This window comes from Phytophthora cinnamomi (assembly GCF_018691715.1).
Source record: "Phytophthora cinnamomi strain GKB4 chromosome Unknown Contig99, whole genome shotgun sequence".
NCBI lineage: Eukaryota > Oomycota > Peronosporomycetes > Peronosporales > Peronosporaceae > Phytophthora > Phytophthora cinnamomi.
The window spans coordinates 730,267-756,386 of record NW_027151032.1 but is presented as its reverse complement, the minus strand read 5'-3'; the positions used below and the strand labels follow the sequence as shown (position 1 = coordinate 756,386).

The 26,120-nt window shown below is 54.9% G+C and overlaps 9 protein-coding genes across 9 annotated transcripts; 5 read left to right on the top strand and 4 right to left on the bottom strand.

Annotated features, from left to right (window-relative positions):
- Positions 1-35: 35 nt before the first annotated feature.
- On the top strand, positions 36-998 carry IUM83_08543 (Phosphatidylinositol-4-phosphate-5-Kinase (Pi-PIPK-D2); the record flags this gene model as incomplete). Its single annotated transcript, XM_067932923.1, has 1 exon — positions 36-998. One exon carries the CDS (start codon positions 36-38, stop codon positions 996-998), a length of 963 nt encoding a protein of 320 aa, XP_067783444.1.
- Positions 999-1,400: 402 nt separating this feature from the next.
- Positions 1,401-2,889, bottom strand: IUM83_08542 (uncharacterized protein; the record flags this gene model as incomplete). The annotated part of the gene is made up of 3 exons (XM_067932922.1): positions 1,401-2,417; positions 2,507-2,577; positions 2,670-2,889. 3 exons carry the CDS (start codon positions 2,887-2,889, stop codon positions 1,401-1,403), a joined length of 1,308 nt encoding a protein of 435 aa, XP_067783560.1.
- A 1,979-nt stretch (positions 2,890-4,868) lies between these two features.
- On the top strand, positions 4,869-6,159 carry IUM83_08541 (Thaumatin protein; the record flags this gene model as incomplete). The annotated part of the gene is made up of 3 exons (XM_067932921.1): positions 4,869-5,079; positions 5,155-5,225; positions 5,305-6,159. The coding sequence occupies 3 exons, from the start codon at positions 4,869-4,871 to the stop codon at positions 6,157-6,159; spliced, it is 1,137 nt and encodes a 378-aa protein (XP_067783561.1).
- A 415-nt stretch (positions 6,160-6,574) lies between these two features.
- On the top strand, positions 6,575-8,262 carry IUM83_08540 (Thaumatin protein; the record flags this gene model as incomplete). The annotated part of the gene is made up of 3 exons (XM_067932920.1): positions 6,575-6,785; positions 6,860-6,930; positions 7,006-8,262. The coding sequence occupies 3 exons, from the start codon at positions 6,575-6,577 to the stop codon at positions 8,260-8,262; spliced, it is 1,539 nt and encodes a 512-aa protein (XP_067783562.1).
- Positions 8,263-8,716: 454 nt separating this feature from the next.
- Positions 8,717-12,165, top strand: IUM83_08539 (Carbohydrate-binding protein; the record flags this gene model as incomplete). The annotated part of the gene is made up of 6 exons (XM_067932919.1): positions 8,717-8,927; positions 8,993-9,063; positions 9,130-9,337; positions 11,109-11,276; positions 11,370-11,440; positions 11,518-12,165. The coding sequence occupies 6 exons, from the start codon at positions 8,717-8,719 to the stop codon at positions 12,163-12,165; spliced, it is 1,377 nt and encodes a 458-aa protein (XP_067783397.1).
- A 1,937-nt stretch (positions 12,166-14,102) lies between these two features.
- On the bottom strand, positions 14,103-16,853 carry IUM83_08538 (uncharacterized protein; the record flags this gene model as incomplete). Its single annotated transcript, XM_067932918.1, has 5 exons — positions 14,103-14,270; positions 14,336-14,377; positions 14,444-14,671; positions 14,754-15,027; positions 16,285-16,853. 5 exons carry the CDS (start codon positions 16,851-16,853, stop codon positions 14,103-14,105), a joined length of 1,281 nt encoding a protein of 426 aa, XP_067783475.1.
- Positions 16,854-17,282: 429 nt separating this feature from the next.
- On the top strand, positions 17,283-20,877 carry IUM83_08537 (PIH1D3 protein; the record flags this gene model as incomplete). The annotated part of the gene is made up of 7 exons (XM_067932917.1): positions 17,283-17,363; positions 17,448-17,511; positions 17,604-17,718; positions 17,793-17,975; positions 18,052-18,162; positions 18,261-18,425; positions 18,522-20,877. The coding sequence occupies 7 exons, from the start codon at positions 17,283-17,285 to the stop codon at positions 20,875-20,877; spliced, it is 3,075 nt and encodes a 1,024-aa protein (XP_067783398.1).
- Positions 20,878-21,032: 155 nt separating this feature from the next.
- IUM83_08536 (cell division topological specificity factor MinE) lies at positions 21,033-21,479 on the bottom strand (the record flags this gene model as incomplete). Its single annotated transcript, XM_067932916.1, has 2 exons — positions 21,033-21,121; positions 21,227-21,479. The coding sequence occupies 2 exons, from the start codon at positions 21,477-21,479 to the stop codon at positions 21,033-21,035; spliced, it is 342 nt and encodes a 113-aa protein (XP_067783476.1).
- Positions 21,480-22,837: 1,358 nt separating this feature from the next.
- IUM83_08535 (RxLR-like protein) lies at positions 22,838-23,469 on the bottom strand (the record flags this gene model as incomplete). The annotated part of the gene is made up of 3 exons (XM_067932915.1): positions 22,838-23,080; positions 23,147-23,217; positions 23,283-23,469. The coding sequence occupies 3 exons, from the start codon at positions 23,467-23,469 to the stop codon at positions 22,838-22,840; spliced, it is 501 nt and encodes a 166-aa protein (XP_067783345.1).
- Positions 23,470-26,120: the final 2,651 nt, after the last annotated feature.

Below are 26,120 nucleotides of genomic sequence, written 5' to 3'. Positions count from 1 at the left end.
GTCTGAAGGAGAAGGAATGCCGAGCTCTTGTAGACATGGCCCCGGAGTATGCTCGTTACCTTACAGCATACCCGCACTCACGACTCATTCGGTTCTTTGGATGTCATCGCGTTCGGCTCTACGGTCGCAACTTCTACTTCGCGGTCATGTCGAACGTGCTGCACAGCGAGCAGCACACTGCCACGATCACGGAAAAGTACGACGTGAAGGGCTCATGGGTGGATCGTCGTGCACGTCGGCCGCAACGCGGTGACCGAGTTACCTGCGCCGAGTGCGATGCGACTTACATTTTCGGTGGAAGCAACGAAGATGGCATGTCGGATGCTGCCGTCGACACCGACGATGGTCGCACCTCAGTACTGGATGGTTCAGTGCCGCAGTTCCCGTTCCATGTCCACCGACCCGACATCGTTTTCAAAGATCTGGACTTGGCTCGCTCGCTCAATTTACCTCGGCACGTGGCTGATCATCTGAACAAGCAGTTGATTTCCGACTGCGAGTTTCTCCGAGACGTGGGAATCATGGACTACTCGCTGCTCATCGGCATCCACAAGTGCCATTTGCGTGCCCCTCGCCCTAGTAACGCTGCTGGTTTCGGTACAGCGTCAGACTTTGACGAAGCGTTCGACCGCGAAGTCAACCTTGAGGGATCCAACAGTGGCGTCAATCTCTCACCACTCGGAGACGATGAAGTCTACTTCGTCGGCATCATCGATATCCTGCAGCAATGGGACTGGGAGAAACAACTGGAGAAAGCTGGAAAGGTGCTGCTGGGAAAATCTGCTCGTGGCATCTCGGCTGTCGCGCCAGCCCCGTACTGCCGTCGGTTTCAAGCTCGCTGCTCGCAGATCCTGCTCGGTGGTCCAGCCCCTGAAGACATGGACCTGGATTGGGAAGCCGACCCCAACACTGCAAACGTCAAAGAGACCAAGTCGCGTCCGAACTCGAAAAAGATCAAGGAGATGGCCCTGGCCAGCCTTGTTGACGACAAAGCATAAAGCTTACTGGAAGTGGAGTGGGTCGAACGGAAGTCCCCGCTTCGTGCTACCTAGGTGTTTATTTTATTTGAAACAATCCGAAGTGATTTCTGCCTTGAAGTATTCGCCTGCTCAGTGAGCACATGCCTCCTTCCAGCACGCACCGGCCCACTCCTCATCGAATTTGAAGGCAAGACAAGAACGACACCAACACGTCTTTCAAAAATAAGGGGATCATGTTCAGATTCAAAATACACAATTCCACCACTGCCACAGCGATCCGCGGACACCGCTCGTATCAACACTTGATACCTTTGTCAAAACTGTCTAGCCGGGCGAGCACCGAGAAATTTTCCGTGGTGTACGCACTACGGAGTACGGCTGGGGTGTACACGACCTCAGTCGGGTAAACGCACGACTGACTTACAGCACGTTGATCTGTGTCACGGGGGTCATGAGGCCGTCCTGGGTGTACTCCTTGTCGTCCACGGCGTCCAGCTCCTGCTTTTTCTTGCGGGCCACGGCCACCACCGCCACCGCAGCAACGACGGCCACGCCGCCCAGTCCCGTCGCCACGTACGTACCAGCACCAGTCTTCGTGGAGCTCTCGCTCTGCGTGTTGGCGCTCTCGGCGTTGTTGCCCGAAGACTGGGCCTCGGTAGTAGTGCTGCCGGTAGACTTGGTGGCCGTCGTGGCGGTCGGCGAAGCGACCTGCGCAGCCGGAGACGTCGTGTCCGTCGTGTCAGAAGTGGTCGAGTCCTGCGTGGCAGGAGAAGGGGTCTTGCCCGTCTTGCCCGACTTGCCCGTCTTGGTCTCCTTCTTGGGCGCCACGGTCGCCTGCTGCTCGGTCTCATCCGACGACGTCGAGTTCGAAGACGCGTACGTCGGCGCTTCCGTAGGCGGCTGGGTATCCGGGGCCTCCGTGGGCGGCTGGGTAGTGGGCGCCTCCGTCGGTTCCGGCGTAGGAGCTGGTGTCGGTTCCGGGGTAGGAGCTGGCGTAGGAGCAGGAGTCGGAGCTGGTGTCGGTGCCGGCGTAGGAGCGGGAGTCGGCGCCGGTGTAGGAGCGGGAGTCGGCGCCGGCGTAGGAGCTGGTGTCGGTGCCGGCGTAGGAGCTGGTGTCGGTGCCGGCGTAGGGGCGGGAGTCGGAGCGGGTGTCGGCGCGGCCGTGGTGGGCGCTGGGGCACTCTGCTGCACGTAGCTGTTCTGCGACGTCTGGGTAGCGCCGCCCGAGCCGCCGGGGCAGAAGGTCAGCACGACGCTGGTGGTGTCCGAGCAGGCGTGGGTCTTGGTGTCGTCCTTGGGGTACTGGTAGGCGTCGGCGCAGCCGTCCTCGAGGCACGTGACGGTCTGGCATCCGGACGGAGCGATCTGCATGGGTGTGTTGTAGCCCGTGCCGCCCGTCACCGCCTTGCACTCCGCGAGCGAGCCGCAGTAGCCAGGCTGCAACAATCAACGACGACGACAACGCCATGCACATCAAACCGTCAGCCCCCGAAAGTCAACCAAGTAAAGGTTATCAATGCACTTACGCCGACGGAGCCCGTGGGGATGATACTGATGTCGTACCACAAGAAGCCGCCAGTCACGGCGAACTCGGCCACTGCAACGCAACGACAAGAAACACGGACGTTAGACACCTACTCGTCCCCCGTTGCAACGCATGGCAGCATAGCATGATTGCAGCCGACGTACAGGTGGCCTGAGAGCTGACGCCGTTGCGGAACATGCCGCTGAAGCCCTCGGCGAGCGTGCGGTACGTGGAGCCGCCGGGCGCGACGGTCTCGGTGGCCGAGTTGTCGTACAGCTCGATGCTCTCGCTGCACTGGTTGACCACGGTCACGGGCACGGAGGCCTCGGCGGCGAAGGCGGCCAGCGCCAGCGAGAGCGCCGCGACGGACGCCTGGATGTGCATGCTGGAGGAGGAGGACGGTGTACTGTACAGTGCGAAGCTGGTCTGGAGCTCGGGCAGCTAACCGCGTTTGTCGATGTGTCGGACCTGCCCCCGTGCCGGAGATGCCCGGATCGGCCCGACACCTGGCCGCACAAATCCATTCAGACCGAGCTCTGCAACTCCACGCCATGCAAAGGGTGCAACAGGTGGCAGCTCGCACTGATCGGTGTGGACTAGGCTTTTGTATGAGGCGAAGTGCGTCAGGTGGTATCTGCCATGAGGTTGGGACTATCAGTGACGAAACCGGAGCGATTTGTTGCCCAAGATCGCTGTTGACGTGGACGGCAACTACTGTACCTGGCAAGATCGCACAAGCGGTATTTCCACTGAGCTGTCCAAGAATGCAGATATTGTACTAGGTTGTCCTAAATTCGGTTAGGATACTGATTACTACTGCAGATGACTGCCGGGAGATAGCTCTCAATCACGAGGCTCGTGATCGAGAGTTATCACCCGCCGGTCCCTGTTGGACCGAATCTGGGATAGCAGTGACCCTGTTCTCCTACGCACCGACCAGTGTACATGTAGCTGGTCGCTGACACGAGCCGCAGTTCCACCTAAAAGACAAGCTCCAGCTGATGCCAGTGCAGCTGCTGACGCAGGTGCATGTATTGCGACGCGAACACGGGCTCATCGTCCGCGCTGGAGCAAGGATTCTGTAGGCGCGTCCAGAAGCTCCAAATAAATTATGCCACCGAGCACCTCTGCAGACAGCCTGGCTGCAGCTTGAACCTGGGATCGTGGTTGCCTGTCGGGCGTTTCGATCGGACAGGTTTCATTCGCGTAGGTTGTCCACCCTGCGAAGTTCAACCGCCGACCGCCAAGTCGTGTGCGAGCAAAGGAGAGCGCTCTGCATGTGCTGCGCGGCAGCGCGTTGTGGCCACGCAATGCTGTTGAACAGCAATGCAAGACTGGTCGACAGAAGATCTGCATGCGCATCTGGTCGGATACAGTTGTAGTTTTCAATAGTACCAACTATTGTCAATCCTAGGATGATGTTTTCGTCTGGTCGACGAAGAGAGCCAGTCCACGACTTGAAACGAGCGAAGCGTCCATCTGCCAATAAGCAGTCTCTGATATTGTCCACAACTGACAGATGGACGCTCTGCATTACTGGTAAGTTCGAGCAACGTTAAGTGTGCGAATCGTACGCACTGGCTTGTGCGCTTCTTCGGTGCTTCTTGCAGATGTCTCGGACAGCGAATGCGATGCAAGCACGTGGGTGAGCGTTTGGGGTGCGGCACCGGCTGGATGGATGGTTATTGGCGCTGGGCGTTTTCGCTCGCCTTCGCCTGCCGCCGCGTCTTTGCCTGTCAAAAGCGCTGTCGTGCCATCTTGGAAGCCGCTGGCGAGTCGGCGACGGCTTGACGCGCACGGCGCTGCAACACTCTAGCCTCACGACTCGTGAGTCACGAGCCCGATCGTCCTGCCGCACTCTGCGCTGCAGAGTCTACAGACCTGGCTTCGAGCAAGACAAAAACGGACGGACCGAACTGAAGTTGTGGTCCACACAGGTCCTGTCTCAGCTTTAATCCGCAGACGTGAAAGAAAGATCGAACGCACTGTCGAGCGTCCAGCAATCCGCTCGATTCCGACGTGCGTCCCACAGATTGCCTAGGGGGTCTAGTCCAGGTTGCACCTTGCACCTCGACGCCGCTGCGCGATCGCAAGCCTGCATTTTTTGAGCGGGAAACCGGTGACTTAGGAAACGCCCCGGGGGTGAACATTCCGCCCGCCTTCCTCGCACAAGGCGGTTCCACTTAGGATGCGACACCGGGTGCAGGACCAGTGCGAGTAGTCTTGTGTGGTGCCGCTGCAGCATGATGCTGCTGTCACGACAGTCGTGCGTGGCTGCGACTTGCCGCCTAGTAGTCTAGTCACCAGATAGCCACACTTTTCCAATTTCGCTCAAGACCACAGACATACTTCACCATTGCACCATGCAGCTCGTGACTGTAGCGAGTTCGATTGCCTTGAGCGTGGCGATCGCACAGGCCACACCGCTCAACATCTACAACCACTGCGGCGAGAGCATCCAGCTCTACGACAACTCGGCGATTCAGACCGTCGCGCCGGGCGGCAGTACGACCCGCACGCTCTCGTCAGGCTTCAATGGGATGTTTCGCAACGGCGTCGGCTCGCAGGCTACACGTACGTGGGCTTTCGCTTGAGAATCCTAACTCCGACGATTACTATTTGCCCTGACCAACTCGTGCTTAAAAACAGTGGCAGAGTTCTCCATCACGGGTGGAAAAACTTGGTATGACATCAGCATTATCCCCACGGGATCGACTGGGGTAAGTGGCGTTTTCATACTGCTAGAGATTGCAGTTAACAATTCATTCACAAACTCCTGCTCTCATTTAACGTTCGCAGCCTGGCAACTGCGGGTCATTGGAAGCCTGCAAGGCCGCCACGGGAGGCACCGGTTTCAACACAGCGATGCAGATCGCTGCCTCGGGGTGCGCCACCGTCACGTGCATGGCGGACGGCTGCGCCGACGCCTATCAGTATCCGAGCGACGACGGAAAGACGCACTCGTGTGCCGACACTGCCAGCATCAACCTGATCTTCTGCCCCGGTGGATCCGGCATCATTGCCTCCACCACGTCCATCACGTCTGCTCCAACCACAGCTACTCCGACCATCGCGCCGACTGCCGCTCCGACCGCCGCTCCTACCGCTTCGCCAACTGCTTCTCCTACACCGGAGCCGACGACCGCCACTCCAGTGTCGACAACTGTCGCTCCGACGCCAGAGCCAACCACTTCAACGCCGCAGCCTACAACTGCGACTCCGCAGCCAACGATCGCCACTCCAGTGCCTACTACTACGACTTCAACGCCGCAGCCTACTACGGCGACTCCAGAGACACCCGTGACGGCCTCCTCGGCATCATTTTCGAGCCCCGTGGCCCAAAACTCCTCCAGCTCTTCCACTGTCACAATTACGGTGGCCCCCGAGTTAAAGGCTACCGCGACACCATTAGCGCGCGAAAGCTCGGGAGTTGACAACACGCAGAGTGTATCGACACAAAACGAGGACTCGGGCACGTCGCCCGGAACCTACCTGGTGTCCATCTGTGGCGCCAGCGTGTTTGTTGCTGCGATCGCCGCCGTGGTCGTAGCGAGGAGGAAAAAGCAGCAGCTGGATGCCATGGAGTCCAAGGACTCGTTCTCCTCATACGTAGGCATTCTCACGCCCCGTGGGGATATCAACGTGATGCAGTAAGGTCTGCGACTCGCAGTGCGAAACCGCTATGTAGGATAGGGCAAGATGAATAGAAAGTGTAGCTTTTGACGTCAAAGTGCGTTAGAACCGCGGCGCGAGCAGCGAAACAGGACCATGGCGTCCACCCATCACGGATCTTGTCAAGCGTATCGCCCCGGGTGCCACGCTATGGCGGACTGACGTACGTGGCTGAACTTTCCAGATCCCTTCTCGCCCATGGGTGCTTTGTGCCTGTGCGTGACTGACCGCTGACCGGAGCGCACGCAAGCGAACTGTTGCCGCGAGCCGAGACAGCGACTCTGTTGGCCTTGGTCCACCTCGGCCAGCGTCTCTGCATTCGACTCACTTTCAAATTCGCCTCTGACCACACGCACTCCCTCGGATTCCAACTCGTACATTTGCCACTTCCAACGAAATGCAACTGCAGTTCTTAATCCCGGGGCTTGCTGCGTTGGCGACGGCGGTGCATGCCACTCCGCTGACAATCCGAAACCAGTGTGATGAAAGCATTGCGCTCTACGACAATTCCGCCACGGAAACCATTGCCTCCGGTGGTAGCACGACCCGAACGTTGTCCTCGGGCTTCAGCGGCATGTTCCGCAACGGCGCCAGTGCCCAGGCGACATGTGAGAAGGCCCAAAACCATTTTAATCAACTTGTTGTGACCGGATGCACTAATTTTGATGGAATTTCACTCTAGTGGCCGAGTTCTCCATCACTGACGGCTACACTTGGTACGACATCAGCATTATCCCTACTGGGTCGTCCGGGGTAAGTTTGCAGTGTATGGTATCTACCATAGATATCAAACTCACCATACCTGCGCGTTTTCATTTTTCGGTGCAGCCTGGCAATTGTGCGTCGCTGGAGGAGTGCAAGGAGGTGACTGGCGGCACGGGTTTCAACACCCCCATGCAGATCGCACCGTCCGGGTGCACCACGGTCACTTGTCTTGAAGACGGCTGTGCTGATGCCTACCAGTACCCGAGTGACGATGGCAAGACCCACTCGTGTGTCGACACAGCCAGTGTCACCTTGACCTTCTGCCCCGGTGGAAGCAGCAGCTCCACATCGACGACCACTGCTACATCGGCCCCCTCTACTGCAGCTCCAACGACGACGGCGCCGACTTCCGCCCCCACAACGGCAGCACCAACATCGGCCCCCACTACTGCAGCTCCAATTACGGCGGCGCCGACTTCCGCCCCCACGACGGAAGCACCAACATCGACACTGACAACTGCGGCGCCGACGCCGGTGCCCACGACTCAAATGCCATCCCCCACGACGGCAGCTCCGACATCAGCTCCAACGACGCAGGCACCAACCACCGAGCCCCCTACATCCGCACCAGTCACCCAGGCCCCCGTTGCGACGACATCAACTCCGACCACGCAGCCACCCGCTACCACGGCTCCCGTTACGGATGCATCAACCACCGCCCCAGTGACGACAAAACCTGAGACCGAAGCACCAGCAACGGTGGCTCCTGTCACCAAGGCTCCCACCTCGCAACCGACTGTTACATCGGTGCCAACCACTGAAGCGCCTACGGCGGCGCCGACACCGGACTCGACCATCGCTCCGCCTACGCCGACTCCAACCACCGATCAAGTTTTCATGATCACCATTCCCACCGAAGTTCCGAGTACGGAAGAGTCTCAGGAGATCCCAACGTCTCCAAGCGAAAATCCTTATTCATCCTGGGAGGGCAGCGAGGCGTCCTTCTCCTCTTCCTCGGCTTCGTCGTTCCGGGGCTCCCTGAGTGGAAGCACGATCACGTTCCCCCCGGAGAACAACACTACCGAACAAGCCGCAGCGGCCACCACCACTTCCACCAAGTCTACCGCGAGTAACCCCACTTCAGCCGGTTCCAAGGATCAAACCGCAACTACCGAGTCGGCTTCATCCTCGAACACTCCAGTGGGTACCATTGTGGCGGCGACGGTGGGTGTTGTTGCGGCCGTCGGCGTGATCGCTGTGATCGTCGTGGTGCGCCGCAAAAAGCAGCAGATGGAGGCTGCTTCCCCGAAGGATGACCTCGAGTGGCTTGAGAACTTCTCGGGCATGGTGACTCCCGTGCAGAGAATCCCTACAATGTAGGCGAGTTCACTATTCAATGCTAAAAGCTGGCATTCCAAGTCTTAACTTACACGTCAATACACCCTTGTCTTGCCGACTGTTTGAACAACCCTTGCTGTGAATCCCAGTGTGATGGGAAGGTGGCCGCGTCAGGTACCTGAAGCGTATGTGGTCCATGCGGGAATGACGCACGAGTGTATGGGCAACGGCAACGGGGCGAACGTTCTCAACAGCTTCGCATCCGATGTCCTTAGCTGTGAAGGGAGATCAGAATTGGCCCAGCGCTTGAAGCACTTGGGGAATCCATCGACTGCCATATTTTTAGGAAAACATTCGAGGACGAGATACATGCTGCAGAATGCAGCACCTTGTGCTTCTAGTCTTGTCAACAGCAAATGATGCTGGTGCTGCGTGACCTGCAGACGCTGGTACATTTCTAAACTTCCGGCCCTCGCAACTTCGTGCGTCTTTCGCAATGCAGCCCTACACGTTCGGTGCGACGTTCTTCGGTGCGGTAGCTGTGGCAAGTGCGATCCCAGTCAACTTCTACAATCACTGCAGCACCACCGTCGAGCTGTACAACAATACCTACACGGAGAACATCGATCCTGGCTGCAGTACGACTCGGGACCTCGAAGAAGGCTTCAGCGGCATGTTCCGCAACGGATGGCACCCTCAAGCTACGCGTAAGTCGGCTGATTGAGAATGGTTGGTAAACCTGGTACTAACAACATTGTGTATGTCGCTGCAGTGGCCGAATTCTCGGTGTCGTGGGGGTTTCTGTGGTACGACATCAGCATCATCCCAACAGGGATTCAGGGGGTAAGCAAGTTGCTCTCCACGGCTTTCAGCAGCAATAAGATACTAACATCTCCACTTTACTTGCAGCCCGGTAATTGCTCGTCTCTGGAGAACTGCAAGATGGTCACAGGTGGCGTTGGCTTCAACACGCCCATGCAGATCGCGCCGTCTGGATGCACGACAATCACTTGCCTTGCTGACGGCTGCGACGATGCCTACCAGTACCCGACGGACGACTTCAAGACGCACGCGTGCCCCGACACCACGCCGAATGTCGACGTGACCTTCTGCCCTGGTGGGTCGAATGTCGTGGCGACGCCGGCACCTACCAAGGCGAATTGCCCGCGCCGGTGCACTGCTTCCTTGCGTCGTGATTGAACGCAACCAAAGTTGAACTAGAGACTAACGTATGAGCTAGAACACGCTTCCACTTTGCATTGCCACACCTCACTTGCGAAGCCTGTGATAGCATGCATCGTCTCCATAAATCACCCCACGCATGTAGCCTTTAAGTGCCCGCAGATCACGTCGATGGAGGAGTGTTCTGCCAAAAGTTGTGCGGTACACTGATGTTTCACCGAGCCACGATACGGCATACGAGCAATCTTTCTGCACGTGCATGTAGAGGACTGTAGCTGTACGTGGAGGTCGGCCCGAATCGCCACGTGCGCGGCGATCAGCACGCAAAATGGAACCAAACTCGGGATCAGCAGCGGCGGACCTCAACGCGAAAGATACTGTACCGCCACGTCAGCCGTGCGCCCCAAGCAGCACGACGTTCGAATTCGAAGCCATCGATCGTCCAGTCGAGGAATCTGTCCACCTTGGTGGACAGTATCATGGATTCGCAAGAATGGTCCACCGTGCGTGAGGTTGCACTGAGCAACTCACACAGCCATGTCTCTGGACGAGGCGTTCGCATCGTCACGGCGCGCAAGTCGCGCGTCGTCTTCAGCGGGGAACCCTGCGCGACCAGCGCGCACTATTTACACTTAGGACTGCAGCTACATGTATGAGGCCGCTCGTCGGATATGTACTGGAGTTGGTTGGATTACTTGTCTCCAATGCAGTCGAAGAGCTAATGGTACCCATCGACCAAAAATGCCAATTGATGGCAGTCCTGGTGCGCCACCATCCTGCCCTGATGCTGGCTCTGGGCGGCAGGAAGAGTGTCACGGCAACAGCGGCGCTGCAGTTCTGTGAAATGCGAGTCAAGCAGTCCACCAGTCGTGGCTGCCTCGATCCAGTCTTTGGTAGCTAAAATCTTTGTTGAAGCTCCCATCATTTCGGTGATCCTTCACAGCTAACGTAGAGTACTTCGCTATCATGGCACGGCCGCCGGGAAGCTCCCGCGCTGGAGTTTGCTTTTGAAACGCAGGGAACGAGCGCGGCAGTGCTCGGCAGGAAGTGCGATGCCACAACTCGGCTACTTGACCGCGTTGCAGTTCCGGGCGTACGGTTGTCAACGCTCGGAAAGCCTGGTGAAACGCGCCGCGCAACAAGGGGCCAAACCGAATTGAAACCGAATTGATGAAAGAAGCAAGTCACGGTTCTCTTCGACGGGCTCACGTCAGATCCTAGCACCACGGCCACAAGATGTGGCCTCTGCACGACCTGTCCAATATGTTGCACTCTCCATCAGCTGCAGGAGGCACTACAACGCCTGTAATGGCCGGCACCACGGACGACTTACTTTCGTCTGACAGCAACAATGTGCACTTGTGCGGGCATATGCAATCCGATAAGGGAGTTTTCAGAACATATGACCTGTTATACTAAATAATTACAGTACAGTTCACGATGTCATAATGTCTTCCTACAACCCTTATAAATTGAAGGTCTCCCCAATCAAATGTTCGCTGGGTTGTTGAAGCGTGTTTTTGGCAGCTGCAACCCTACCCTCCCATTACACATTTGAAGCGATGCAGCGCCGGGAGCGCCACCTGCACGCGGCAACAAGCGGGTCTTGCCAGCACAACGCAAAAGGTTGAGCGGCGCTATTGCAGTGAAAAGCATGGCGAGACGCGCGTTGCCGTTGCCGTTGCTGTTGGCGCTGGCTGCGACAGTCTCCGCCACCAAAATCCAGGTGGTGAACCTCTGCGAGGGCAGCATGGAGCTCTACGCCGGCAGCCACGGCTCCGCGACCCCCATCCGGCAGGGCGCCGGGCTCAGCTTGGAACTCGCGGACGGCAACAACGTCGCCTACAGATACGGCGCCGCTTACCAGGCCACTCGTACGTATTTGCATCGGGTTAGCACTAGCCTAACTTGCGGTTAACACTACATATCCTAACCTTTTTTTTTTTGCTGTTGCTTTGCCTTATCAGAGGCGGAACTTGCCAACGTCGACTCCAGTACATGGTACGACATTTCCATCATCCCGGCAGGAAACACCGGCGTAAGTGAAAAAAAAAGAAATCACCAACAAAAATCCACAGATAAAAGGCAACTAAAGTCTAAGATTTTTTCTTTCAGCCAGGCTCATGTTCCAGCCTCGCGGACTGCAAAGCGGTGACTGGAGGCACTGGATTCAATGTAGCCATGCAGATAATCCCCAGTACTGGGGGCGGTCTCAGCTCCTCCGAGTCCTGCAGAGTTCTGAGCTGCCTGGCGGACGGCTGCGACGACGCCTACCAGTTCCCGGGCCAGGACGCGCGCACTCACAGCTGCGGCGCCGACGTCGAGTTCCAAGTGGTTTTCTGCCCCAGCAACTCCACGCAGGTGTCGTCCGACTCTGCAGCAGACTATTGGGTCGACGTGAGCAGCTCCGACGCCTCCGGCAGCTCTTCCAACTCGACTGGGGGCAGCTCCGCCGCCTCGGACCAGTCAACCGACGACGCAGCTCAGGTCCAGTCCCAGTCGGACACGACTCCAGCCCCCGCGAGCAACAACGACAAGTCCACGGCCGACACAGGGTCGGAGGATTCGTCGAGCTCGACGACAGCAATTTACGTGTCGGCGGGCGTCGCAGCGGCCGTTGTCGTGGTCATGGCTGCTGCTTTTGTGTTCAAGCGGAGACACGCCATCGCCTTTTGGTGGGAGACGAGGAACTACAGCCCGGAGGAGCTGAGGAGCTCGGACGAGCTGGGGTTCGTGCGGGTGTCCGACGCTGCAGTCATTTAGAGCGCGGTGGTGTGGTTTGGTTCGAGCTGTCAAGTTAGAGAAAGTTGTAAGTTAGCGTGAGGCGGATAGTTAGTTAGTTATAAATGGGAGCGACGGCGCTGCGAGATCCGGCCGCTGGGTTTGTCTGCGTCGTTTCACGTCCACGTTCAGTCCCGGTCTTCTCGAGTTATGGGGAACGGCCAATCTCGGGACGGCTTCGCGGGCGTGCTTCCCTCCGGTTCGGCGGCGAAAGTGTCGGGGACGTCGAAGTCCGACCCACCACGGATTTCTGAAGCGTGGACGGCTGGGTCCACGGCAGAAGATGGCGTGCAGCAAACCGGTGCAGAGTCTGTTGCCAACGCTCCGCCGGTGGTTGGAAAAATTGTCCCGCCTGGTCACGCGTTGCAACTTGAAGAGAAGACTTCGCGTCTAAGTCTCGAAGCTAGAGAAGTTGTTCATGCTTTCAACAAGGTGCAGCGTGTCGAAGAAGATCGGTTTGTGATACCTGAGAGTGTGCGAAAGTCTCGGACTTTGGATGCGTACGTCGACGTGTGCTCGGAGATCCTGCCGGGATTTCTATACGTGAGCAATCTTCAGGTAGCTCGGGATTCTGCCAAACTACGCGCGCTGGGTATCACGCACGTGGTTAATTGCTGCGGAGAGTTGAAACACTATGAAGATGGAGTTGAGCAGCCAGCAGCATCCAGGGACTCGAATTTTCAAGTGCTAAAGCTGCTGCTGCGAGATGATGCCAGCGAAGATCTGACACCGTTCCTACCCCAAGTAATGGGGTATATCGCCGCCTGCAGACAGAGCGACCCGCCCGCCCTGAGTGAGAAAAGTGATAAAGAATGCAAGGTGTTAGTCCACTGTCACCAGGGAGTCTCTCGCTCATGTGCTTTTGCAATTGCCTACGTGATGCTGGAGCAAGGACTATCGTACCACGAAGCCGCGGCCATGGTAAAACGCCAACGAGCAATCTCGAGCCCAAACGCGGCCTTTATTTGCCAGCTTCTTGAGTGGGAGAAGGACCTACAGGCGATGAAATCACGAGGAAATGGTTTGGCCCCGTTTGCACTGGATGGCTTGTATCGCTTAGCACCACATTCCAGTTACGATCCCGAGTGCTTCGTGCTGAAGCGCTGCTACGATCCGAGTGCTGGTTCAGCTCGGCAACGACAAAATATTGCCCAAGTTCGAACACCAGGAGATGAACGACGCCTACTCTGGTCTCATGGCACTTTCGTATTTGAAAGCCCCTCGAGTTCCATCGAGCTTATAATCTGGCACGGCGCAAAATGCGTGATACCGGATGCCTTATCGATTGCAAAAGAGCTTGTTAGCCAGTTGATTCAGATGCAAACGCTGGTTCAGTGTCCCGATTCCGAGGCGAAGCAAATACAAGTCATTGATGTTCAAGAAGACACTGAGAACCACGAAGGAACAGATAGCGATCATTTCGGCTATACTGCTGAACTACAGTGGAGTCGGGAACCGATACCTAAAATGCCAGTAATGTTTCTCCCGACGAATGGAGACACGAGCAACTCCGATGAGCCTGTTCCACCGCAATTGTATATTTTGGAGGCTGTTGGTGAAGAAGATGGTGGCCAAGATGAGTGGGAGCAGCTAACAAATTACGATTCAGAGGACCTTACCCCTGGCAGCGCCTTCTTGCTTTGCTACATACAGCCCCAGGGACTAATTGAAGGTTACGTGTGGCTTGGTGCCAACTGCAGCCTTACACCGGAGCAGGTTGCCATTGCCGCACAGAAGCAGATTCACAGTCTTCAAAACCTACCAGCCTTGTCACCTAGTGTATCACTAGTCCTTGAGCGTCAGAGTCAGGAAAGTGACGCGTTTTGGCAGCTCTTCGAGGCCGGATACTAGAGTAGATGAAGGTAAATACCGCGTAATATCGTTTCACATTTCTAGTTATCATTCACGGAGGATCTATGTCACATAGCTTTTTTCTTAGGCTTCGGTTGTGACGTGGAGGTTGGATTGGCTTTTGCGCTGGCGCGCCGGATGTCCGGTAATAAGGCGTTTGCAGCATCTGAGAATGTGATCACATCGTGGTTGAATGGGTCTATCGTCTCTACAAGTGTCGTCACTGCGCTCTCGGGCTGTCCACAATAAATCGTAAGCCACTGTCTTTTATGCAGATTTCAAAAAGCAAAACAAATCTCACCTTTGTTGGCGCTATTCGTCGAGCAAGTGTGACGAAGCGAGGCTGCACACCAATACTTCTCCGTTAGAGCCGTCAGACTAGCACACTCGTCCTGAGACCTTTACGTACCCTGTTGACTACACCAACGCGTTCGGTGTCAAGTTCTTCAAAAGCTCTGCGGAAACCATCCAGCAACTCCAGACGACCTTGTAATTGGTAACCGTAGAGCACTTGCTCGAAGTCTACAAAAGGCAAAGACAAACTTGGTTTTTCGTTTGCTAATGGCTTTTTCCCCTGGGCTTGAGCTGCCTGGTACTTTTCCGCTTTTTGCTGGACCAGACGCTTCAGCGTCGCACTCTATAGTCGCGAATATAGGAACATACAGCATTTTGAATCACAAGTGTAGAGGAATAAACGACATCTCGCAACCAGAACGTACATCTTGAGGCTCATAGAGATATGTGAGCAGATTTCTCCACTCCTCTTCTTGAAGGAAGCCATCCAACCGACTTTGCACGAGTGCAGCGATGGCTTTGCCTTGTTTCAGCGGATGCCTCGCTGAAAAGAAAGCTCGCAACAATTCCACCAGCGCTAACTGCAGCTTCCGTTTAATTTCCAGAAAACCTTCGTCAAGTCGGTTCCTTAGAAGCGCTACAAACACTGCCGCGTCATTTTCGCGGCGAGCGAAATGCTCGGCAGCTTTCCACACTGCGCTGGCGTAGTCGACGATAAGCTTAGGTAAACCAAAACGAGTGTTCAAGTAAGTGTACAAGTGTTGCTCCATGGTCTCACGTGGTGCTCCAGCGGAGGTGGCACGAGTGTCGTATTTAGCTTTGGACGCATACACGCAGTTGATGAGGTCCACAAGCTGTTTGAGGGATAGATTTCGCACTGACACTGTCATCTGCGGGGCAGGTGGCGCGATAATTTGCGCGGATGTAGATGCGGGTACCTCTGGTACTCGAGCATCTTCAATGGTGTCCGTCTTTGAACTTACTGATCCAGCATGTTCGCTGTTGCATCTTCGAAACCTCCGAGATGTCTGTGCTGCCGTACCGAGGTTGTCTGTGGTGCTTGCACTGCGTACGGCTGTGGGTTTCGAGGCCCCGGTCTTTAAAATCCCTTTCCCGCCGCTGCGTACGCGCTTCAACTCTAAATTTTCCTGTTCAACCAGCTCCCGACGAGCTGTTTCTTGTTGAAGCTGCAGTTGTACGGCCTCTAAATCGCTCTCAAGACCTTCAGCGACATCGAGCAATAGTTTAAGCTGTTGTTGGTTTTGTGCCGGTGCAGCTTCCTCTGAAGTAGCCGCTTGAGCCTGGATCTGAGCCTGAGCATTGCGTTGCTGAGCTTGCATGGCCGCTAAGAGCTGCTTCTGCATCGCGAGGAGCATACCAAACCCATTTCCAAGACCAGCATCTGCCTGTGCTACTTTTTGCGATCCAAACATTGCACAAACCTCCAGTAAACTCCAACGTGTCTGCAGCATGGCCTCAGATAGCTCTGCTTTACCGTCTGCTGGCTCCTGGTGCTTCAATTGTTGCGCTAACAACTCCACATGCCGATCGAGTTGAGCAAACAACTTAGCCTTGGATCCACTGTTAGCCTTACCAAGAGAATCGCACTCGTGGAAGGCTTTGACGACAGCCTTCAGCTGCTGGAGAAAAGTCTCGGTAGATACGACAGTGCTTGACGTCGAGTTTGAACGTAATGCTGATGTTGAGGTACTTACTTGAGCTACTTGAGATCGATTGACTTTAAGCAGCTTGCACCAATCTGTACGATCGTCAGAAATACTGGTAGGCAGCTCCGTGGGGCGGATGCTGTTTTTCACGTTCCGTCGCGGTCCCTTAGCACTAGATTTTGGTGCAAGTGTAGTTACAGCAGCCGCAGCAGCAACATCAGGGTCTACGGAAGCCAGCTTCTTTGATTGTGTTGGGGCTGTCGAGGAGCTAATGGGAACCTTGACTGACGGTGAAGCGCAGAACTGCTGCAGCTCCTGTATTGTTGGGCTGGATGGATTTCCTTCACTACCATTACGCGTAGAAGGTAGCGGCGTCCCATTCAAAATCCGCAGCCTCGGCAGCATGGCAAGCAGCACTTGCTCCTCGGCAGGACTGGAAAGCGACAGACTCAGGCTCTTCAGGCAAGGACAGTGCTGCAGCGTCTCTCCAAGCGTGCGCAGTGCTCCCATCCGGAAGCGAAAATTGTTGTTCAAGAGATTCAGTGCCACGAGCTTGGGCAACCGAGCACCAAAGTCTTGGGGTAGTTCATGTATGTCATTGTCGCGTAGGTCCAGGTGCCGTAGTCTCGGAAAATATTTCTGCAGGAAGGCGAATACGGCCTCGGCGTCTTCCTGTGAGAGGTGTCGTCCGCGAAGACTCACCCGTTCTGTGCTTGGATCGGCTGTGTAGAGTTCTTGGAGTTCCTCCATCGCTGTCATAGCAGTCGAGTTGCCGCTGCTGCTTGTGCAGCTGTTGTCTTCATTGTCGTTCGGGGTCGTGGGGTCAACACACGAATTCTGCAGCACTTGGCTCTCCATTTGCTGCAACTTCTACTGTCCCTGGCCTCTCCGTGACCCCGTCTCCAGGTCGCCGGACATCGAGGGGATAAGGCCAAGAGTGAGGAGAGTGCTAACTCCGCTGCCAATGAGGCACCTTAGCGCAGAAAATAGCGTTTGTCCAGATTTGGCCCAAGCTCGAGCCCTCAAAGACGTGAAACCCACCACCAGCTCGACGAAATGTTCTGACAACGGTGACACACTGGCTAAGCTTGCTGAGGTTGGCTTGGTGTTTCCATATACTACCATGTTATTCGAGCTATTTGGTTTTAAAAAAATGTTGACGAGCTCATTCCATCAGATCAAAGAAGGCAAACAACGCGGTGGAGACACCAATGAAAAGTCGCACGCGACGCGGCGCTCCAGATCCATTTGAAGCTCAGTCGACGTCGCATTGAAGTGCTGGTGAAGATGGAAGTCGTGGGGAACGAGCTGCTGGCACTGAACGATCTCCTCACCGGGTGCCAGGATGCACAAGACGACTATGAAGAGGTACAGTCACTCCTTGGTAGAATGTTGGCTTCGAAGCGATCAAACGCATCGTAACTTGGGCTGTTTGGATGTCGTTCGAGCCAGAATCAAGCGAGCCAAGTCACGCCGTACACGCTCAATGGAGCAGCCACAGCCAAGTTACCCGAAGGTGTCAATCGTCTCGTCATTTGCTTCCTGTTCAAGCCTGAAAAGTGAGACTCTAACTTGTCACCACTCGGGGAATAATTTGCTGAGCTCCAGTGACGCGCCCCATCGGGCAGATCCGCCAAGAGGACCCCAAGGCGATCTGGTCGATAGATGAAGTCCCAAGCGACGACGAAGACGACGACGCCTTCGAGACTCGATCGCGCCCCAAGTACGAACGTCCACCCATCCTACCTCTTGTCTGCACTCCATCGTGACTGTCTCCAATGTGTTTGGCCCCTGCAGGTTCGAGATCCTCTACAAGCAGAGCGTGATGACCGAGGACGTTTTCCTCGGACTCAGCGACAAGGACCCGTCGTCGGCCCATTGCGAGGCCATGGTGGTGCGAGTGGAATGCCCCGCCCACCGCCTCGAAGACATCGAACTCGACGTGAAGAGGCAGAAACTGCTGCTACTGTCCTCCACCTTGTACGTGCAGCTTGCCACAACTGTGCCATTACTCAACACTCGAAACCATTCGTTCACACACTTCAACTTGCTGCAGGAAGCTCGTGCTACATCTGCCCTACCCGGTGCGCCACCTCGAAGGCCAAGCCAAATGGGACCACAAGACCCACTCTCTCTCCGTCTCGCTGCCCATAGTCCGAGACGAATGGTGAGCGTCTACAGCACGTAGTAGACGCTGCACTTGTCCTCCAAATGTAGCCATGCCACTATTCCCATTTCTCTCAACTATGCTCTTATTTCGTATAGTTACGGTACGACCCCGTCATTTTCGCTAGTTTTTAGCCAGTCAAAACTCAACACCAACTCCATCAGCCTTGGCGCTTGCGGCTTCTTCCTTGCGATGTCGCTGCTGTCGGCTTCGCGGCTCGAGGCCGTCCGCCTCATCCGCGAGCAGCTGCGCTGCACTTTGTGGTGGGTGACTCTTTTTCCCCTTGGCTTTCCTTTCCTCTATCTCTCTCTATCTCAACCTCTCCCGAACTAAACCGTCGCGTTGCTCTTCAACTGTAGCGGCGACATCTTCCAGGACCCGCAGTGCCTGGACTGCAAGCACAACTTCTGCCACTCGTGCATCCTGCTGCACCTCAAGCAGAACAACTCGCACTGCCCGAGTTGCCGCCTGCCCACGCGGCCCAGCGAGGTGACGCGGAACCAGTTCCTGGAGAGCATCCTGGTGGCGTGGAAGGCGGTGGAGGCCGAGCTCGCGGCTCTGGACGGGGACAGCTCGCTGCATGCCACGGCAATCACAGTGCAAGACACTGACAGAGCGCTGCACCGAGCGGCCAATGGGGCGGGCGCAACTCACGACACCGAGGACAGTCAGCACGAGGAGAGGCAAAGTACGAGCAGAGGGCGAGTGGCCAATCACAAGTGGAATATCGATACGCAGGAAATCCGCCAGGAACTTAAACTGGAACAGCCTTATTTGCCTCAGAGTTACGGGGCGCGGTCCGGGAGCACCGCGCATTGGAAGAAAACCAGCAGCAGCGACTTGCCCGATGATTACGGAGGCAGTGCACGTGCCAGTAGTGTTGAGACGGGAAATGGGCATAGGAGGGAAAGTGACAAGAAGCCGGCGGCCGTGTCGCTGGGTGAAGCCTCGGCGGTGGAAATCGAGGAGATGAAGAGGGTGGAGGAAGAGGAGGAGGTGGAGGAGAATGAGTTCTTGTCTCCGCGACCGAACAGTTTGATGGCGACGCAGGAGGTGGAGAGTTATTTGGATCGAATTACCAAGCAGAGAGAGGCCTTGAGTCAGTGGGAACGGGACCATCAGGGAAATGGAGAGGGCAAGTCGCTTTTGGAGCTGGAACGCTCGCTGCACAGCAGTGCGGGGTTTAATGAACTGCTGCAGGAAAGAAGGAGAGAGTCGCAGCACCAGGATGACGACGGGGACTTGTTGACGCAAATGACGCAGATGCCACCTGCCACGAGCGCGTTGGAGTCGCCTGATCTACTAGCCTCTTTCCGACGGCGACACAGTGATAACCATGATGATCGACGGCCAGGTGTGAAAGCTAAGCGACAAATGCTACTATCGCCGCTGCCGCTGCATCCCCAACGGCGACTATCGTCGCCGTCGCGGAAGAGACTTCGAATGCCAAGCCTACAGAGCAATTTTGCGGCTGATGGTCACAGCACAGCGTCGGCTATTGATCTCTCACGTACTGATTCAGACGATGAAGAATCTGAGGTGCCAGACAGTCAACCAGCAACCATGTTACCAGATGAACATGCGGTAAAGGAAGAGTCAGATGAGGATGATGACGACGAAGTAGAAGAAGAAGAGTACGAGATGAAACCTGCGGCGCCATTGCCACCCACACCTGAGCCTAAAAATCCACCGCCTAGTCAGCACTGTGAACGGCTAAGCAATTTGTTCTCAAGGAAGAAAGACCGCGCCAGTGATGATTTCCGGAGCGCCATCACGGCGTTCAAGTCAGAAGAGAAGCACGTGAGTGACAGTCACAAGTCACAAGCAGCAAAACAATTGACAAGCTCTGCATTTAGCATCAAGACTGAAGCTGCTGCCGTCGTGGCTAGCATACCAAGAGACATTGTCCGACCAAACTCAGCTGGAAGCTCAACAAAGCCACCCATCCACTCGTCGAACGGCATTGCAAAAGCTACAGCAAGTAGTGACGGCGGCGCCAGTTTCGTGTTCGTGAGCTCCGATCTGACACGAGAGGAGGTAAAGCGCGTGCTGGAAGCGACTCAGCGGCTAGGCGGCAAGTTCGGACACGATTTTGACCTAAAGCGCGACCCTGTCTCCGGTCACTTTTGTACATCCGTGACGCATTTGGTCACCAAGGCGGTTGCGCCAATCGGTGCCCCCAGTGGAACCGAGCCGGATGAGTTGCGATGCAAGCGCACCGCCAAGTACATGCGCGCTTTGGCTGAAGGAAGCTTCATCATGGATTTCTCATGGGTCACAGGCAGTCTGTCTGCAGGCCGGTGGTTAACTGAAGAACCGTTCGAGATGATCGGCGACATCTACAGCGACGCTGTTGGAAAACCGCACGAAGGTCGAATCCGCCGCGTGCAAACGGGGAGACGCAACAGCATCTTCAGCATGTTCTGCTTCGTGCTGCTCGTGTCCGAGAAGGAGTTCGACTTCCAGTTCGCGTCGGTGAAAGCTCTCGTGAACAACTTTGGGGGAACGGTGGTGCAGGGCCAGAATTTCGCCAAGCTCAACCCAAAGCAGCGCACACGGCGTACTCCCGTTGGGGTGGTGTCCAAGACCACGTCGCCCTGGGACGCCAAGGCCAAGTGGCAGAAGTTCCAGATCCCCATCGTGCGCATAACGTGGATCTTCGACAGCGTGAGTCACCTCGAAGTCCTGCCATTTGACGACTACTACCCGTACTGAGGTGCAGGTGGATAACACCACCAGTAGTTTTTTCGCTATCGTATCGTATTCCTATCTACAGTAGAAAAAGTTTTTGAAACGTGACTTTTGTGTGTTTGTTTCTCTTTAGAACTAGCTGACTGGGTTCGAGACACATCGACGTCTTCAACGTCAGTTTACCGCTTGATTTCCCTCCCCTCGGGCGCCTTGTCTCCATCCACTGGCACTTGCATCTCGAAGATGTCCAAGTGGCCCTCGTTTTTTACTGTGGAATACGCAAACCGAGAGAAAGAGATGGAGAGCGGTTAACACTAGCCTAAAGTTTAACACTAGTCTAAACCAACAGCAAAACATTTAGGTGCATACTAACCCGCAATGTTGATGTTGGCGCCGTTGGCCACCTTGATGTGGCGCTGCACGCACTCGAGCAGCTCCTTCTGCAACGCCGCCAGGTCCACGCCCGCCAGCACCTGGCTGCCGCGCTGGTGCGCCAGGATGATCTGCAGCCGCTCCTTGGCCACCGACTTGGACGAGGCCGCCGACGCGTGCTCCGCCTCCCCGAAGAGCGACGCCAGCCACTTCTTGGCCCCGTGGCGAGAGCTCGCTCCGACCCGCGCCGCCATCTCCCCACTGTGTTGCTGGATCTGCACTAAATGACGAGAGTGAGGCTGCGGTTGCGGTTAAGTGCATTTAACGACGCGTTTCAGCCAATCATAGAGCTCAAGTCGACTTCTTATGGCGAATCGGACGGCGAGTTGCATTCTATAGAACGACAAGTGAATCACTATTGCTGACGCGAACGAGAGTTGCTCCGAGTGCAAGACGATGTTGCCATCTCGGTGTTGCATCTGAATCATTAGCGAATGCTGGTGTTGATGAAAGTGCTGATGCTAGCGATGAAAAGCAAGTGCTAATGTATTTGGAGGGATTGGTCAGATAACTATGAAGTCAACTGGATCCTTTAATTGTGAGCGCAGCCTTCCAAAACGGAGACCGCGCTCTCACCTGTAGTGTTCCTCATTCCAATCCCGCTGCAATCGAAGCAGCAAGCATAAATGCAAAGTGGAGCTGCGAGCGCGGAGTAGTATTCAGCTGAAAATTGAAAAGTTACGCTTGGTTCTCGTCACGTTCGGAGGAATGCGTTCCAGCCGTCGGACAGGGATAAGTTTGAGTCATCACCATACTCTCGCTCTCGCGCTCCGCTCCAGCAGCTTTAGAAGGCTGCAGCCTTTCACTTCCATCCAGGCGCCTCGCTTCCAAGCCCGCAACACACACACAAAGCGGTTAGTTAACCACTAAACTGGTATATCGAGTGATCAGTCAAGAGGGAGTGACCCCTCGGAATCAGTTCTCTTCATCCATAATGAGTCGAAGCGAGCTGGGTTAATTTCTTGTCATCATTACACTCAGCACGTGCAAATAAATAAATACACACAAGCAGAAATACACTGGGGAGGAGGAATGTTCATGCACAAAGCTGTTAATCAATGTGCGTTGAAGTGCTCGACACGTAGTTTTCAGCCTGGGGCGGCGACATTCATGATTTTCGAATCATCACATTCCTGGTCAACGAGACACACACGCAACAGATGCAACTCTGACCGGCAAACAAATGGCGACGCTCCTGAGGTCGAGGCGAGGAATGTCCGAGTGTGTGACGCTTGACGCTGTGGGTTCCAGGTCGACTTGTCTAAAATGGATGGCTGGATTGGGACGGGACCGGTTACGGTGAACCGTCCGGGCGGTTCCGATTTTCAGACATACTATTGGCCAATATTAAGTTCAGTATTTATGGATCGAGACCCGTAAATAAGGTGGTTAAAGCTACTCAGTGAGTATTACTCATAATATGACATAGTCTGTGAGGCTTATGTGAAGTGCATTTTCCCAGCTCATGGGTTACAGTCAGCAGTTTAACCCGGATTACTTAGTATTCAATCACGACGCAAGGAAGCAGTGAACCGGCGCGGGCAATTCGCCTTCATGGGTGCTGGCATCGCCACGACATTCGACCACCAGGGCAGAAGGTCACGTCGACATTCGGCGTGGTGTCGCAGCACGCATGCGTCTTGAAGTTGTCCGTCGGGTACTGGTAGGCATCGTCGCAGCCGGCAGCAAGGCAAGTGATTGTAGTGCATCCAGACGGCGCGATCCGCATGGGCGTGTTGAAGCCGACGCCACCTGTGACCATCTTGCAGTTCTCCAGAGACGAGCAATTACCGGGCTGCAAGTAAAGTGGAGATGTTAGTATCTTATTGCTGCTGAAAGCCGTGGAGAGCAACTTGCTTACCCCCTGAATCCCTGTTGGGATGATGCTGATGTCGTACCACAGAAACCCCCACGACACCGAGAATTCGGCCACTGCAGCGACATACACAATGTTGTTAGTACCAGGTTTACCAACCATTCTCAATCAGCCGGCTTACGTGTAGCTTGAGGGTGCCATCCGTTGCGGTACATTCTGCTGAAGCCTTCTTCGAGGTCTCGAGTCGCACTGCAGCCAGGATCGATATTCTCCGCGTAGGTATTGTTGTACAGCTCGACGGTGGTGCTGCAGTGATTGTAGAAGTTGACTGGGGTCGCACTTGTCACTGTTACCGCATCGAAGAACATCGCACCGAACGCATACAGCTGCACTGCGAAAGACGCACGAAGTTGCGAGGGCCGGAAGTTTAGAACTGTACCAGCGTCTGCAGGTCACGCAGCACCAGCATCATTTGCTGTTGACAAGACTAGAAGCACAAGGTGCTGCATTCTGCAACATGTATCTGGTCCTTGAATTATTTCCTAAAACTATTGCAATCAATCTCGCACCAGTGAGTAAACTTGTCGACGGTCTTGCCAATATGCCACCATTTTTAGTCAACTCAGATTGAAGTCAATGCTAAAAGTACACGCAGTCTTTCCCTGGCCTTCCTACTGATCCAGTCTGGGGGAGAACCCGCAATCCGGAGTAAGGCGAGCGTTCTCAAATACTCGAGACACGCCCTCTAAACTGCCTACGATACGTAGGAGAGGCGTCAGTAGATCAGTCTTGTAGGATATACCACGCACGCGGTTGCTCGAATGGTCCCATTCGAAGACTATCAAACCGTCCAGCATAAACTGCTGTCCAAGAAGCGTGCTCACGAGATGGAAGTCTAGCTTCGTGAATACATTTGGGAAGACGAGGAGCAGCATGTCCTGGGTGATGGTAACGTTTTGCTTGACCGCCGCTATCAGTTTGTTTCCTGGACCATTTTCCAGCCGTTCGAGCTCGATAGCCAAGTTGGGGAAATAGATGGACATCTGAATCCATCTCTGCATGAACGGCTCGACGCCACACACCGTACCGTCAGTCATGGTTGGTGTCGTTGTAGCTTCCAGAAAACTCTGCTGCACCTGAGCATCGTGCACAGGGTGCGCTCCTGTTTGAACATTTGGGGAATCCGAAGCCTGGACACCAAAGCGGAAGAGGCGAAAATACTCCACCGCAGCAGCTTGCGCGTTGGCCTCATGCTCGTCTGTGTCCATTAATGCCGTGTGACGCGTGTGAGCCCCAGTGAGTTCTGTTGATCCGATGGAGAGTTGATGAACGACAGCTGGACGTTTGGGAGTTCCGAGTGACTGCGGTTGAACCAGTTGACTTGTGCGAAGAGGAGAAGCGAAGAATCTTGGCTCACTCGTGTGGCTGCAGACAGATCGGTTTGCACGTTGAACAACGTCGCCGATGACGTTCTCACTCAACTGCTGGTTGTTTGGGGGATGCAGCGCACTGGTGTTCATCGTTCTTGGTCATTGTCACGGTAAATTGTGTTATGAGGTGCTCTGAGTGACGATATCCGCACGGAAACGGAAGCACGTAGGTGAGAATACCATGCGCCCGCAATCACTGGAAGCAAACGCTTGGGATTCCGGCCGAAAATATGGACCTATCTAGATTACTTCAGTAGAGTGTAACCGGTAGTTGACGTTGTCAGATCGACACGTGCTCACATTAGCCCGTGATAAGTGGATATCATTTGCTGGCTTGGGTAAGACCAAACAGCAGAGGAGAGACAGTTGAAATAGTTGGTCGTTGATAGCGTCAACTTGACGTAGATTCCAAGTGGGGGCCAGCATAAGGTGCATTGAATGCTGCGTGAGATGTAGGTATGGGATGAGAAAGCCCGGCTCACGGACATTTTTTTGCGAAAGTATGCAAATTATTTTGGTACACCACTTCACGGTCAAAGTGAGAAAATCTTCTTTCAGGCACCAAAAATCGGTGCTCCAGTACTGGCACATTTGTTCGGGCATTGGCGAGGCAAAAGCCTCCTCTTCGATGTCAATGGTTGGCAACGTACGGTCGTTGCATGTGCCGTCTCCAAGGTAATTTATGCGTGTTTATAATAGACATGGACGTCTAGGTAGATCTGGGGGTAGGTTAACCGTTGAGTTGCCCCTTATTCGCGAGCTATCATCGTGACAGTAGCGTAGGGCGTTTACGTGACAGTAGCGTAGGAAACTTACGTGACAGTAGCGTAGGGAGCTTACATGACAGTAGCGTAGGGAGCTTACGTGACATTGCGGCGACGACGTGCCATCATTTTGGTCGCGCGCAAAACGAACGGGTTTTCAACATACCAATCTCTTCTGAAGTACTTAGACATGCACCAGCACGCGTTCTGAAATTCTCAGTCTGAAATTACTCGAGTCTTCAACTGAAACCCTACCCTGGGCAATATATTCATTACTTCAAAGGCCATTGCAAATAGCTAAAATCAAAGCAAAAACGATCAAAATCAAAACATGAGGGAAAAGAGGCGCTGTCCCGGTTAAAAATTTCTGGAAGTGGTGGACAAGAGCTTGTGCTGCCTGAGCAAAGCCCGCTAAAAATACCAAATTGCGTGCTCCTCATCCCACATCCTGGTCTCACGAAACATTAGAACACTTTCCATGTTCGGCATTTTCTGGTCAAAGACTGGGTCTTTTACTGGGACCTATAAACCCACCGGGATACCCGGTAGATGGTGAAATATCCCTAACTGCAGGAATAAGTGTTGGTTCTCTGAGGAGGCACATCTTTCTCGAGACAGCAAGCATATCGTGATTAAATCGATCTCCCAGCAAATAACGTTTTTTTTAGCGTGTAGCTGTGTGTTATGCCGATTTACGTAGACTTTTCCATGCCCACATACAAGACAAAGTCAAATTACCAGTGTAAGTTTATCCAGGGCTGTCTGTAGCCTGACGAACCACAGTTAATGATCTCGACCGGTACGCTGATGACTGGACAGATGCCG